Raw genomic sequence first — 13940 nt, 5'->3', positions numbered from 1 at the left:
AATCACCAGCAGTCACCAGTAGTCACCAGCAATCACCAGCAGTCACCAGTAGTCACCAGCAGTCACCAGCAGTCACCAGCAGTCACCAGCAATCACCAGAAATCACCAGCAATCACCAGCAGTTACCAGAAATCACCAGCAATCACCAGTAGTCACCAGCAATCACAAGCAATCACCAGCAGTCACCAGCAAACACCAGCAGTCACCAGCAGTCACCATCAATCACCAGCAATCACCAGCAGTCACCAGAAATCACCAGCAATCACCAGTAGTCACCAGCAGTCACCAGCAGTCACCAGCAATCACTAGCAAACCCCAGCAAACCCCAGCAATCACCAGAAGTCACCAGCAGTCACCAGCAATCACCAGCAGTCACCAGCAATCACCAACAATCACCAGCAATCACCAGCAGTCACCAGCAATCACCAGCAATCACCAGCAGTCACCAGCAATCACCAGCAGTCACCAGAAATCACCAGCAGTCACCAGCAATCACCAGCAATCACCAGCAGTCACCAGCAATCACCAGCAGTCACCAGCAGTCACCATCAATCACCAGCAGTCACCAGAAATCACCAGCAATCACCAGCAGTCACCAGAAATCACCAGCAATCACCAGCAGTCACCAGCAAACACCAGCAAACACCAGAAGTCACCAGCAGTCACCAGAAATCACCAGCAATCACCAGCAGTCACCAGCAAACACCAGAAGTCACCAGCAGTCACCAGCAATCACCAGCAGTCACCAGCAGTCACCAGAAATCACCAGCAGTCACCAGCAGTCACCAGCAATCACCAGCAATCACCAGCAATCACCAGCAGTCACCAGCAATCACCAGCAGTCACCATCAATCACCAGCAGTCACCAGAAATCACCAGCAATCACCAGCAGTCACCAGAAATCACCAGCAATCACCAGCAGTCACCAGCAAACACCAGCAAACACCAGAAGTCACCAGCAGTCACCAGCAGTCACCAGAAATCACCAGCAATCACCAGCAGTCACCAGCAAACACCAGAAGTCACCAGCAATCACCAGCAGTCACCAGCAGTCACCAGCAGTCACCATCAATCACCAGCAGTCACCAGAAATCACCAGCAATCACCAGCAGTCACCAGCAATCACCAGCAGTCACCAGCAGTCACCAGCAATCACCAGCAGTCACCAGCAATCACCAGCAGTCACCAGCAATCACCAGCAGTCACCAGCAGTCACCATCAATCACCAGCAGTCACCAGAAATCACCAGCAGTCACCAGCAATCACCAGCAATCACCAGCAGTCACCATCAATAACCAGCAGTCACCAGAAATCACCAGCAATCACCAGCAATCACCAGCAGTCACCAGCAATCACCAGCAATCACCAGCAATCACCAGCAGTCACCATCAATCACCAGCAGTCACCAGAAATCACCAGCAATCACCAGCCGTCACCAGCAATCACCAGCAATCACCAGCAGTCACCAGCAGTCACCAGCAGTCACCAGCAGTCACCAGAAATCACCAGCAATCACCAGCAATCACCAGCAGTCACCAGCAATCACCAGCAGTCACCATCAATCACCAGCAGTCACCAGAAATCACCAGCAGTCACCAGAAATCACCAGCAGTCACCAGAAGTCACCAGCAGTCACCATCAATCACCAGCAGTCACCAGCAGTCACCAGAAATCACCAGCAGTCACCAGAAGTCACCAGCAGTCACCATCAATCACCAGCAGTCACCATCAATCACCAGCAGTCACCAGCAGTCACCAGCAATCACCAGCGGATTGGGAATTTGGGGCTCTCATAATAATCTGCCTCGTCCCTGCACCCCCCAGCAACTTCTTTCACGACTCGTGTTTTCCCAAATGAAGTGAAAACCTGACTCTTCACCCTGGATGGGGAATATTTCGGGCTGACTAGTGTTATTCTTATACAGGATTTATATGGCACCAACAGGTCATGCAGCGCTGTACAATATCAAAGGGAAACATTACAGTTACAATACAAGAGGGTTAGGAGAGCTCAGAAGAGCTTACAATCTAAGAGTGTGGGGGGCAAGTGGGGCAATATGTTATAAGTGTGGGAAATGAGCTGATGGAAGTGGTAAAAGATTCGTTGGAGGCGTGATAGGCTTCCCTTAAGAGATGAGCTTTAGGCAACCTCGGCCCTCCGGCTGTGGTGAAACTACAACTCCCATCATGCCTCTGCCTCTAGGAGTCATGCCTGTGATTGTCAGGGTCTTGCAATGTCTTGTGGGACTTGTAGTTTCAAAATAGCTGGAGGGCTCAGGATGCCTACCCCAGACAGAGTAGGAGATAGCTGGATAGATTGGGGTAGGGAGTTCCAGAGGATGGGAGAGGTTCTGGAGAAGTCCTGGAGACGAGCATGGGGGAGGAGGAGACAAGGAAGGAGGAGGTCTTGGGAGGAGCGGAGAGGAGAGTAACTAGCTGGGGAATGTTTTTACTGCTATCATCTATGTAGCGCTCACCTCTGGGAGGCCACTGAGAATATCATCAGGTCTCCGGACCAGTACAGAGGCTGCCAGGCTCACCGGCTCAGTTCAGCCAGGGAAGTCTTTGATCAGGAAAGGGGTTCAGGGATCGGGATACCCCAAATGATGGCAGAAACAGCAGGGGGGGGGGGGGCGCTTCTCACCAGTCTTCTCTTTCCTGAAGGTGGTCAGTATATCCAGGACTCTATAAGAGTAGAGCCAGTCCATATAGCATCCTACGGCCCTTCTTTTCTAGCACAGCAAGGTCTTCACTCACAATGCCCCAGGAGCTGTGTGCCACCCGGCAACCATAGGTAGGTCCTCAGTGAGGGGGGCAAAATATCCTTCTCCAGACCACGACTCCAGGGTAGTGCTCTCCACCAAATAACCCATCAGCAATCTCCTCCAGACCCTCAACCCAGCAGCTGCTGCCCAGACTGCAATTCTTGTGGTAGGAGCTCTCCCGGGAGGACTGGAACCCTACCTCCCGGGAGGACCGGAACCCTACCTCCCGGGAGGACCGGAACCCTTCCTCCCGGGAGGACCGGAACCCTACCTCCCGGGAGGACCGGAACCCTACCTCCCGGGAGGACCGGAACCCTACCTCCCGGGAGGACCGGAACCCTACCTCCCGGGAGGACCGGAACCCTACCCCCCGGGAGGACCGGAACCCTACCCCCCGGGAGGACCGGAACCCTACCTCCCGGGAGGACCGGAACCCTACCTCCCGGGAGGACCGGAACCCTACCTCCCGGGAGGACCGGAACCCTACCTCCCGGGAGGACCGGAACCCTACCTCCCGGGAGGACCGAAACCCTACCACCCGGGAGGACTGGAACCCTACCTCCCGGGAGGACTGGAATCCTACCACCCTGGAGGACTGGAACCCTACCTCCTGGGAGGACTGGAACCCTTCCTCCCGGGAGGACTGGAACCCTTCCTCCTGGGAGGACTGGAACTCTTCCTCCCGGGAGGACTGGAACCCTACCTTCCGGGAGGAATGGAACCCTACCTTCCGGGAGGAATGGAACCCTACCTCCTGGGAGGAATGGAACCCTACCTCCCGGGAGGACTGGAACCCTTCCTCCCGGGAGGACTGGAACCCTACCTTCCGGGAGGACTGGAACCCTACATCCTGGGAGGACTGGAACTCTACCTCCCGGGAGGACTGGAACTCTACCTCCCGGGAGGACCGGAACCCTACCTTCCGGGAGGACCGGAACCCTACCTCCCGGGAGGACTGGAACCCTACCTTCCAGGAGGACTGGAACCCTACCTCCCGGGAGGACTGGAACCCTACCTCCCGGGAGGACTGGAACACTACCTTAAAAAGGAAAGGGCACTTTGGAAAGGCCTCTCAAATATTTATCACAGCCAGCCACCTTCTGGATTCTTCCTTCCAGAGATTGGCTGGGGCCTGATAAATATTCACATCGGTCATTTGATACTCCCAGAAGCCGATCGGAGAAATCAAACATTCAGGTCAGGAAACCTCAACCAGACAAAAGTAATAGATCACCGCCGATCCACCGACTACAGTGAGGCCAACACTACATTTTGCCTACCAGCCTAACCAGAGGAGGGATATATATATATATATAACAGGGCTTTATATCAGCGGGAACAGAATGTATGGGAAGGGGTATGCTGGAGGGTCTATCAATACTGGCTGTTGGGGGATCTATTGTCCCTGGGGGGCGATCCATTGTCCCTGGGGGGATCTATTGTCCCTGGGGGCGATCTATTGTCCCTGGGGGGGGATCTATTGTCCCTGGGGGGATCTATTGTCCCTGGGGGGGATCTATTGTCCCTGGGGGGGATCTATTGTCCCTGGGGGATCTATTGTCCCTGGGGGGGTCTATTGTCCCTGGGGGGATCTACAGCAAGTTGAGTAAATGCCAAAGAGCTGAATTTTGGTCTCATCTGACCACAGAACTTTCTCCCCCCAATCCTTCTCTGAATCATTTAGATGTTCATTGGCCTCACTGTACATGTCCCTTCTGAGGAGGAAGAAAAATGGGGACTATGACCCTGAGAACACCATCCCTACAGTCACACACGGAGGTGGGAACATGAACACCATCCCTACAGTCACACACGGAGGTGGGAACATGAACACCATCCCTACAGTCACACACGGAGGGGGGAACATGAACACCATCCCTACAGTCACACACGGAGGGGGGAACATGAACACCATCCCTACAGTCACACACGGAGGTGGGAACATGAACACCATCCCTACAGTCACACACGGAGGTGGGAACATGAACACCATCCCTACAGTCACACACGGAGGTGGGAACATCAACACCATCCCTACAGTCACACACGGAGGGGGGAACATGAACACCATCCCTACAGTCACACACAGAGGGAGGAACATGAACACCATCCCTACAGTCACACACGGAGGGGGGACTATGAACACCATCCCTACAGTCACACACGGAGGTGGGAACATGAACACCATCCCTACAGTCACACACGGAGGTGGGAACATGAACACCATCCCTACAGTCACACACGGAGGTGGGAACCTGAACACCATCCCTACAGTCACACACGGAGGTGGGAACATGAACACCATCCCTACAGTCACACACGGAGGTGGGAACATGAACACCATCCCTACAGTCACACACGGGGGGAACATGATGCTTTGGGGTGGTTTCTCTGATAAAGGTACAGGCCGACTTTGCTGCATTGAGGGGCCATGTATTGTAAGGTTCTGGATGAGAACCTTCTTCCCTGTGAAGATGGGTCATGGATGGGTCTTCCAGCATGACAATGACCCAAAACATACCGCCACGGCAACAAAGGAGTGGCTCAAGATGAAGGTCATGGAGTGGCCTAGGCAGTCTCCAGACCTTAATCCCATAGAGAATGTATGGAGGAGCTGAAACTTCGAGTTCCCAAACAACCTTCAGGATTTCGAGAAGATCTGTAGAGAAGAGAGGAGAAAATCCCTCCTGAGATGTGGAAACCTCATCACCACCTACAAGAAACGTCTGACCTCTGTGATCACCAACAAGGGTTTCTCCACCAATAGGGATGAGCTGAACACCCCCCGGTTCGGTTCGCACCAGAACTTGCGAACGACCCCCGCGTTCGGTACAAACGTTAGAACCCCATTGAAGTCTATGGGACTCGAACGTTCGAATTGGAAAGTGCTAATTTTAACGGCTAATATGCAAGATAGTGTCCTAAAAAGGGTTTGGCGACCTGCCTCCTGCCTCAGGGGACATGGGTCACTGCAAAAAAAAGTTTTAAAAACGTCCGTTTTGGCGGGAGCACTGATTTTAATGACGATTAAAGTGAAAAAAAAAAGTGAAATATTCCTTTAAATATGGTGCCTGGGGGGTGTCTGTAGTATGCCTGTGAAGTGCCACGTGTTTCCCGTGTTTAGAACAGTCCCTGCACAAAATGACATTAAACGGAAATAACACCATTTAAAACTGCTTGCGGTTTTAATGTTATATCTGGTTCCTGCAATATGGTTGAAAATCATTCAGAAAAATGGCATGGGTAGCCCTCCCTGCCCATTATCAGCCTATTTGGGTCTTGTACGCATATTAAGGGGAACCCCGTACCCATATTAAAAAAAGGAAATGTGTGTGGCCCCCAGGCCCTATATACTCAGAACAGCAGTATACAGGCGGTGCAAACAAGACAGGGACTGTGTAGGTTTGTTGTGTTAAGTTGAATCTGTTTGTAATTCTCAACCGGTACATTTCTAAAGTGTAGCTCCAGTCAAAAAAACTATCTTTAAGCTTTTTGGAAAACATAGGGAAGGGTTATCACCCAGGGCTCGAGTCCTGCGGGAACGCGTGGGAACGGCGTCCCTGCACTTTTTTCACAGCAGGAACGCCGTTCCCTTTGCAGGACTAGAGCCGCCTGAGCCGATCCTTCACTAAGCATCGCCGCATAGTAAAGGACGGCGTCCTCCCCTCTCTCGGTCCTCCTCCCAGGGCCGGTGCTACCACTAGGTGGACTAGGCACTGGCAGTCGCCTAGGGTGCAGCCACAGCCTCAGTGCGGGAGGAGGTGGGGAAGGATCTGGCAAAAGCAACAAGCCGGCAGAAGTAAGTGAGAGATGCAGAAATTAGTTCCAGTCCCCGGAAAACCCATCCACCTTCTCCTCCCTCGTCCGTCCTCTGCGCTCTGTCAGTGCCTGTGTGTGGACAGTGCAGGTGACGGCTTGGCAAGTATAGCTGTCCTAGGTGGAGGAAATGGATCCATTCCTCACGTTGCTCCATCCAACTCCACCTCCAGCATGCCTGGATGCAGCCTGTCCCAAGCAGCTTCACACACATGGCTTCTCTCGCCCCCCTCCCTGCTCGCATCTTCAGTCTGTGAAGGAGAGGTGGGCAGGAAGATTTAAAAGAAGCAGCTGACAGACACTCTGATACTGTACTGCTGAATAAATCAGAGAGCCTCCAGGAGCCTTCCAAGTGAGTGTGTGCACTTCCATTGACTCCCTCCGACCTCTCTCTCTTCCACACCCCAGCTTCTAGAAAACCTCCCTTTGCAGGGAGAATGGCTCTCACTTCCAGGAGACAATTCAGGGACAATCTCCCCTTCCTTCTCTTTGCATGTTTCCAACCTTTTCTTTCACTCTTCATCACTGAGGAATACCACACAGCTTTAAGGGTCGGGGCGGATCAGTGCTGATCCGCCCCGTGGATATGCGCTTGCACAGCGGGGATGGCCGGAGCGATCTCCGCTGAGCAGGAAGATGACAGGTCCGTCTCTGCACACTGCGCAGGGATGGACCTGTCACAGCGCCGCTCTCCCCTATGGGAGATCGGGTGACAACGGACCGCAGTGTCCATCTTCACCCAATCCGATGACGGATGGAAAAACAGCTTTTTCCTCCGTCACACTTTTTCGGATCCGAGCGGGTGGGATGTCAGCGGATTTCTCTTCCTGCAGACAGCCAGACTATATTTGCTGCAAAGTGGACTGTGTTTTTAAAGCGGTTTTCCACCCTAAAGTGGAAGTTCCGCTCATGTGATCCCTCCCCCCTTCGGTACCACAATCGGCACCTTTCAGGGGGGAGGGAGGTGCAGTTACCTGGATAATCCAGGTATCTGCACCCACTTCCGGGACAGCCCGCCGCAGATGCCCCCCCCCCCCCCATTGTATTCTGGGAAACACACAGTTCCCAGGACACAGCGGGGACCAGTGGAGACGCACAGCGTGACTCGCGCATGCGCAGTAGGGAGCTGGGCAGTGAAGCCGCAACTCTTCACTTCCCGATTCCCTGACAAAGGATGGCAGTGGGGGCAGCAGAGAGATGAGCGATCGCTCGTCATCTGCCGCCGACATCGCTGGACCCTGGGACAGGTAAGTGTCAATTTATTAAAAGTCAGCAGCTACTAATATTGCAGCTGCTGACTTTTAATATTTTTTTTAAAGGTGCAGAACCGCTTTAAGTTTATTTTATCAATTTTGAGTATTTTTTTTGCTTTTCATAAAATAAAAATCCTTTTTGAGTTGTATTTTGTGTGTTGGTCACAGCCTCATATTGGTGCAATTTTATATATTTTGATAAAATGTTATTGATCTAAAAATATTTTTAGATAATCTTTATGCACAATAAGAACCCTTTCACACCCACAGCACCCAGGTGTCAGCGGTATTTTTAGCGGCACTTTTCAGTCATTTTTGCAGTGCTTTTCGAGAGTTAGCAGAGTACTTTTAATACCTGTTAGCGGCCTTAAAAGGATTAAAAGCGTTGGCAAAGTGCCACTGCAGCGGGTCGCTTTACTGGCACTTTGGCAACGCTGCCCTATTGATTTCAATGGGAAAGGGAGCTTTAAGAGTGGTGAATACACTGCTCCTATAGCACTGCAAAGATGCAGCTTGCAGGACATTATGCATTTGTATATGTATATGTATGTAACAGGGTGTATTTGTGTTAGAAATTCCCTGCGAGGGAAAGATAATCACCCACTGTGGTGATTATTCTGTTAGTTTGACAAGTTAACTTATTTTATTTTTGTAAACTGGCACTTTACAATAAATGTTACACTGTATTTTCTGTGAAATATGTATGCATATGAGCGTATCATAATTTTTTTTTTTTTTGGTGGGGGAGTGGATCTCGGGTGGGAGTTCCCACACTTTTTTCCCCAGGACTTGACCCCTGTTATCACCCCTGTATAATTTGTTTTGTCGTCCATCTTTTTTCATCTCACTTGCTGCTGTCTCCTTGCGTTTGCAAGTAGGAGATGTTTGTAAGTTGGATGTTTGAAAGTAGGGGCCTGCCCTATATTATAGCGGTATGTACTGGGTACAGAGCACGCAGACAGCACGCACTATCTCCTAACACTACTGACTGCAAGCTCTATTATTAACCACTTGTTAGCCCAATGTTTGCATAAAGTGAAAGATGAAGTTATGCTGAGTAAATAGATATCAAACATGTCACTCTTCAAAATTGCACATGCCCGTGGAATGGCGCCAAACGTCGCTACTTAAAAAATCCCCATAGGCGACGCTTTAATTTTTTTTTTACTGGTTACATGTTTTGAGTTGCAGAGGAGGTCTAGGACTAGAATTATTGCTCTCGCTCTAACATTCTCGGCGATACCTCACATGTGTGGCACATGCGAGCACATGGGGACATGGGCGCTTTAATTTTTATTTTATTTTTTTATTGTTCATTTTACTTTATTTATTTTAGTTTGACATTTTTTTCCCCAAAAATATATTTTTGATCACTTTTATTCCTATTACAAGAAATGTAAACATCCCTTGTAATAGGAATATGGGGTGACAGGTCCTCTTTACAGTGAAATCTGGGGGGTCAATATGACCCCACATCTCACCTCTAGGCTGGGAAGCCTGAAATAAAAAATAAAAAAAAGATTCTGGCTTTGATCGTACTGGCGAGTTGGTAGAAGCACCGGAGGGCGGTGAGGGGTGGGGGGCGTCTATGGCTGGGTATTTCAGGGTATCACCGAGTATGGCTGGGTATCTCTGAGTATGGCTGGGTATGGCAATTTATGGCAGGGTATTACAGAGTATTGGCGGGGTATTGGCGGGGTACTACAGAGTATTGGGGGGTACTACAGAGTAATGGCAGGGTACTGCAGACTATTGGGGGTACTGCAGAGTAATGGCAGGGTACTGCAGAGTATTGGGGGGTACTGCAGAGTAATGGGGGTTACTGCAGAGTAATGGGGGTTACTGCAGAGTATTGGGGGTTACTGCAGAGTATTGGGGGTTACTGCAGAGTATTGGGGGTTACTGCAGAGTATTGGGGGTTACTGCAGAGTAATGGCGGGTACTGCAGAGTATTGGGGGGTACTGCAGAGTATTGGGGGTTACTGCAGAGTATTGGGGGTTACTGCAGAGTATTGGGGGTTACTGCAGAGTAATGGGGGTTACTGCAGAGTAATGGCGGGTACTGCAGAGTAATGGCGGGTACTGCAGAGTAATGGCGGGTACTGCAGAGTAATGGCGGGTACTGCAGAGTAATGGCAGGGTACTGCAGAGTAATGGCAGGGTACTGCAGAGTAATGGCAGGGTACTGCAGAGTAATGGCAGGGTACTGCAGAGTAATGGCAGGGTACTGCAGAGTAATGGCGGGTACTGCAGAGTAATGGCGGGTACTGCAGAGTAATGGCAAGGTACTGCAGAGTATGCACTGGTATTGCAGAGTATTGGCAGGGAATTGAGGGATTAAATTCGGTGAGCAGCGATGTGGGCACTGCAGATGCAGCCCACATCGCTGCTGACACCGATCTCTTTCCCCTCCGCTGTACCGATCGGTACAGAGAGGGGAGGGAGGAACCGGCGTCATAACATGACGCCGGTTTGTTTCCAAGTGATCACTCCGTCATTTGACGGAGCAATCACGTGGTAAATGGCCGCTATGAGCGGCCGTTTACCGTGATCCGTGATGCGACCCGGCGGTCACGGATGCTCTCGAGTGCGCACACCTCGGGGCACGCGAGAGCAGAATTCTGGGAGGCCGTTAATTAACGGCCTCTCAGAGTTAAACAACCGCCCTGAAGCCCTTAATCAGCAATGGGCAGTTGTTAAGTGGTTAAAGCTAGATCACTAGCTATATAGGTGAGGTGAATATAGTGGTGTATACTGCGGTCAGGGCACAGACAACAACCACTACACAGCAGCAAGATAGGAAATCAGCCAAAAACGATCGGTGTGTGCTGTGTTGAAGGTACACAGAACACCCACTGCTTCAGATGCAAAGTAACACACTACACGAGGCCGCCTTAAAGGCGGCCTTATATAGTGTGGGGCGTGCACTACACAGCCTGAGCTATGATTGGCCACAGGCAGGATGCCTGTGGCCAATCATGGCTCTCCTCGCTGCCGGCGCTGCGATTGGCCAAGCATGCGGGGTCACAGTGCATGCTTGGCCAATCATGGGGCAGCAATGCATTGCGCCACCGCAGTGCATTGTGGTCCGCGCGCGCGTCACTCGAATTTTGACGCGAACGGCCCAAACGTTCGGAATTCGCCGAACGGACGAACAGCCAATGTTCGAGTCGAACACGAAGCTCATCCCTATCCACCAACTACTAAGGGGGTCAAATACTTATTTTACTCACTGAACTCCATTTATAACATTTGTATTGTGTTATTTTCCTGGAGTTTTGGTTGATCTTCTGTCTCCATCATATAAAATACAATTATAGACCCTTCATTTCTATGTAAGGGGGCAAAACTTACCCCATCTGCAGGGGAGACGATCGATATCCCCCCCTCTGTACATAGTAAGTCGGTCAGCACAGCCAGGCACAGTGGTGTTCCCCGGCCTGCCAGATCACAGCATTGTGTTCCTCATTAGGGACAATGTGGTTGTGCGTTGTTGTCGGTTGGTTGGCCTCCGACGCGTTTCTCCTGGGTTTTGTTGGCGACAATATTAGTAGGACGGGGAGGAGAAGGTTGGGGGGTTTGTTCCGGCAGACGTGTCTCACCCAGGACTTGGTGTGTTTTCCATGTCTGTCCTCACAGCTCATGTTATTCCCTCCATTTCATTATTCACAAGTGACTTTCCTGACGAGGATTGTACGTCTCCACCGGATCCCGGTGACGGCAAACTACCCCCCCCACCCCCGCCCACCCCCCCATACCCCCCCCCCCCCCCCCCGCCGCACAATCCAGCCTGGAAAAGTCATTTCTTCCCCTCCCAGAGTCACAGTAATAAAAGCAGATCCGGCCTTCCAGGTCGTATTATTGAGATCCCGGCCAACTTTCTCCAGCTGAACATTCCTCAGCTTCTCCAGGGATTCCTTCTAGACTTCAACTAGGAGGAGGCGCACACTGTGACAGGACGGGGATGCAGCGGGCATCTGCACTGTGCTGGGGGTGCAGAACACATTTGTGCCACCGCTGAGATGCCTCCTGCACCCCTCATCAGTGCACAGATACCCCCTACACCCCCAGCCAAAGCACAGATACCCCCTATACCCCCAGCCAAAGCACAGATACCCCCTACACCCCCAGCCAAAGCAGAGATACCCCCTACACCCCCAGCCAAAGCACAGATACCCCCTACACCCCCAGCCAAAGCACAGATACCCCCTACACCCCCAGCCAAAGCACAGATACCCCCTACACCCCCAGCCAAAGCACAGATACCCCCTACACCCCCAGCCAAAGCACAGATGCCCCCTACACCCCCAGCCAAAGCACATATACCCCCTACACCCCCAGCCAAAGCACAGATACCCCCTACACCCCCAGCCAAAGCACAGATACCCCCTACACCCCCAGCCAAAGCACAGATACCCCCTACACCCCCAGCCAAAGCACAGATACCCCCTACACCCCCAGCCAAAGCACAGATACCCCCTACACCCCCAGCCAAAGCACAGATACCCCCTACACCCCCAGCCAAAGCACAGATACCCCCTACACCCCCAGCCAAAGCACAGATACCCCCTACACCCCCAGCCAAAGCACAGATGCCCCCTACACCCCCAGCCAAAGCACAGATGCCCCCTACACCCCCAGCCAAAGCACAGATGCCCCCTACACCCCCAGCCAAAGCACAGATACCCCCTACACCCCCAGCCAAAGCAGAGATGCCCCCTACACCCCCAGCCAAAGCACAGATGCCTCCTGCACCCCTCATCAGTGCACAGGTACACCTTGCATTTGAAATCGGAGCATAGATACCCTCTACAGATCAATTCATGGCAAGGATGCCCCCAGTCACAGCACATCAACCCCCCCATAGCACACCTGATCCACGTACCACTAGACAAAGCACAGATGCCCCCTACACCCCCAGCCAAAGCACAGATGCCTCCTACACCCCCAGGCAGAATACAAATACTTTATGTACCCCCATTTCACCTGTACATTCAGACCACCTATACACCCACCTCACCTGTACACCCACCTCACCTGTACACCCACATCACCTGTATGCCCTGATCACCTGTACACCTACATTACCTGTACAACCCTAGTAACCCTAAACCTAGGAATCCCAACACTAACCATAGTAACCCTAAACTTAGGAAACCTAACCCTAAAAACGTTAACCTTAACCCTAGGAACCCTAACCCTAAGAACTCTAACCATAACCTTAGGAAACTTAACCCTAAACCTTGGTAACCCTAACCCTAGGAACCCTAACTCTATTAACCCTAAACCCTGTAGCCATAGCCCTAGGAACACTAAACCTAAACCTATTAACCCAAACCTTAAGAAACCTTACCCTAAACCTAGTAACCCTAACCCTAGGAAACCTAACCTTAGTAGCCCTAACCCTTGGAACTGTAAACCCTAGGAACCCTAACTCTATTAACCCTAAACCTAGTAGTCATAACCCTAGGAAACTTAAGCCTAACAACCTTAACCCTATTAACCCTAAACCTAGGAACCCTAATGCTAGGAAACCTAACCCTGGTAACCCTAAAGGATTGTCATTGTCTTTGTGAAAAGTGTCAGCTAAATGCATTTCCCACCATGTGACAAATCAAAGAGTGCTGATTGGTTGCTGACTTACGGCGGTTCATAGTTACAGACCAGGAGATACATGTTGCCATCTTCAAATCCCTCAATCTTCTCACAGAATTTCTGTCCACATCCGATGCGTTCTGTGTGGGCCCAGACCATCTGTGAAGAATGACAGGAATTCTCATGTGTGACAGCACCAGAGGATACAGGTAACAGCCCTCAGCCAATGTGGCCCCTGATTGGTGATTAGTGTGGCCCCCTTTCGGGGTTATGTCCAATCGAAAGCACCCCTCAGCCAATGAGCAGCCATTCAACCAAACATGTTCTGAACCTCGAAGTGCCTTGTGACTCTCAACTTTCCCATCTTCAGGGAGAATGTAAAAGCAAAACTTTTTCTATGTTTTGGATGGATTTGGGATCGGACCCCCTGTCATGTTTCTATTGCTGTCTGTGTCCTCTGTTGGGGAGACTCATCCTCTATTTGTGCCGGAGTCCCCGAAAGTGACTGGAA

The 13940-nt window shown here is 51.4% G+C and overlaps 1 protein-coding gene across 1 annotated transcript in view; it reads right to left on the bottom strand.

Annotated features, from left to right (window-relative positions):
* LOC144000269 (uncharacterized) overlaps positions 1-13588 on the bottom strand; it is a gene marked incomplete at its 5' end in the record, with an annotated part of 33050 nt that extends 19462 nt beyond the window's left edge. The window contains one exon of the mRNA XM_077494001.1: positions 13479-13588. Coding sequence (XP_077350127.1) covers positions 13479-13588 — 110 coding nt within the window. The remainder of the gene's footprint in view (positions 1-13478) is intronic.
* Between the last annotated feature and the right edge of the window lie 352 nt (positions 13589-13940).

This window comes from Lithobates pipiens, unplaced genomic scaffold, assembly GCF_037356315.1.
Source record: "Lithobates pipiens isolate NorthernLeopardFrog02 unplaced genomic scaffold, aLitPip1_a1.2 Scaffold_198, whole genome shotgun sequence".
Classification (NCBI taxonomy): Eukaryota; Metazoa; Chordata; class Amphibia; order Anura; family Ranidae; genus Lithobates; species Lithobates pipiens.
The sequence above is the reverse complement of the archived record's forward strand: the minus strand, read 5'-3'. Positions and strand labels throughout refer to the sequence as shown.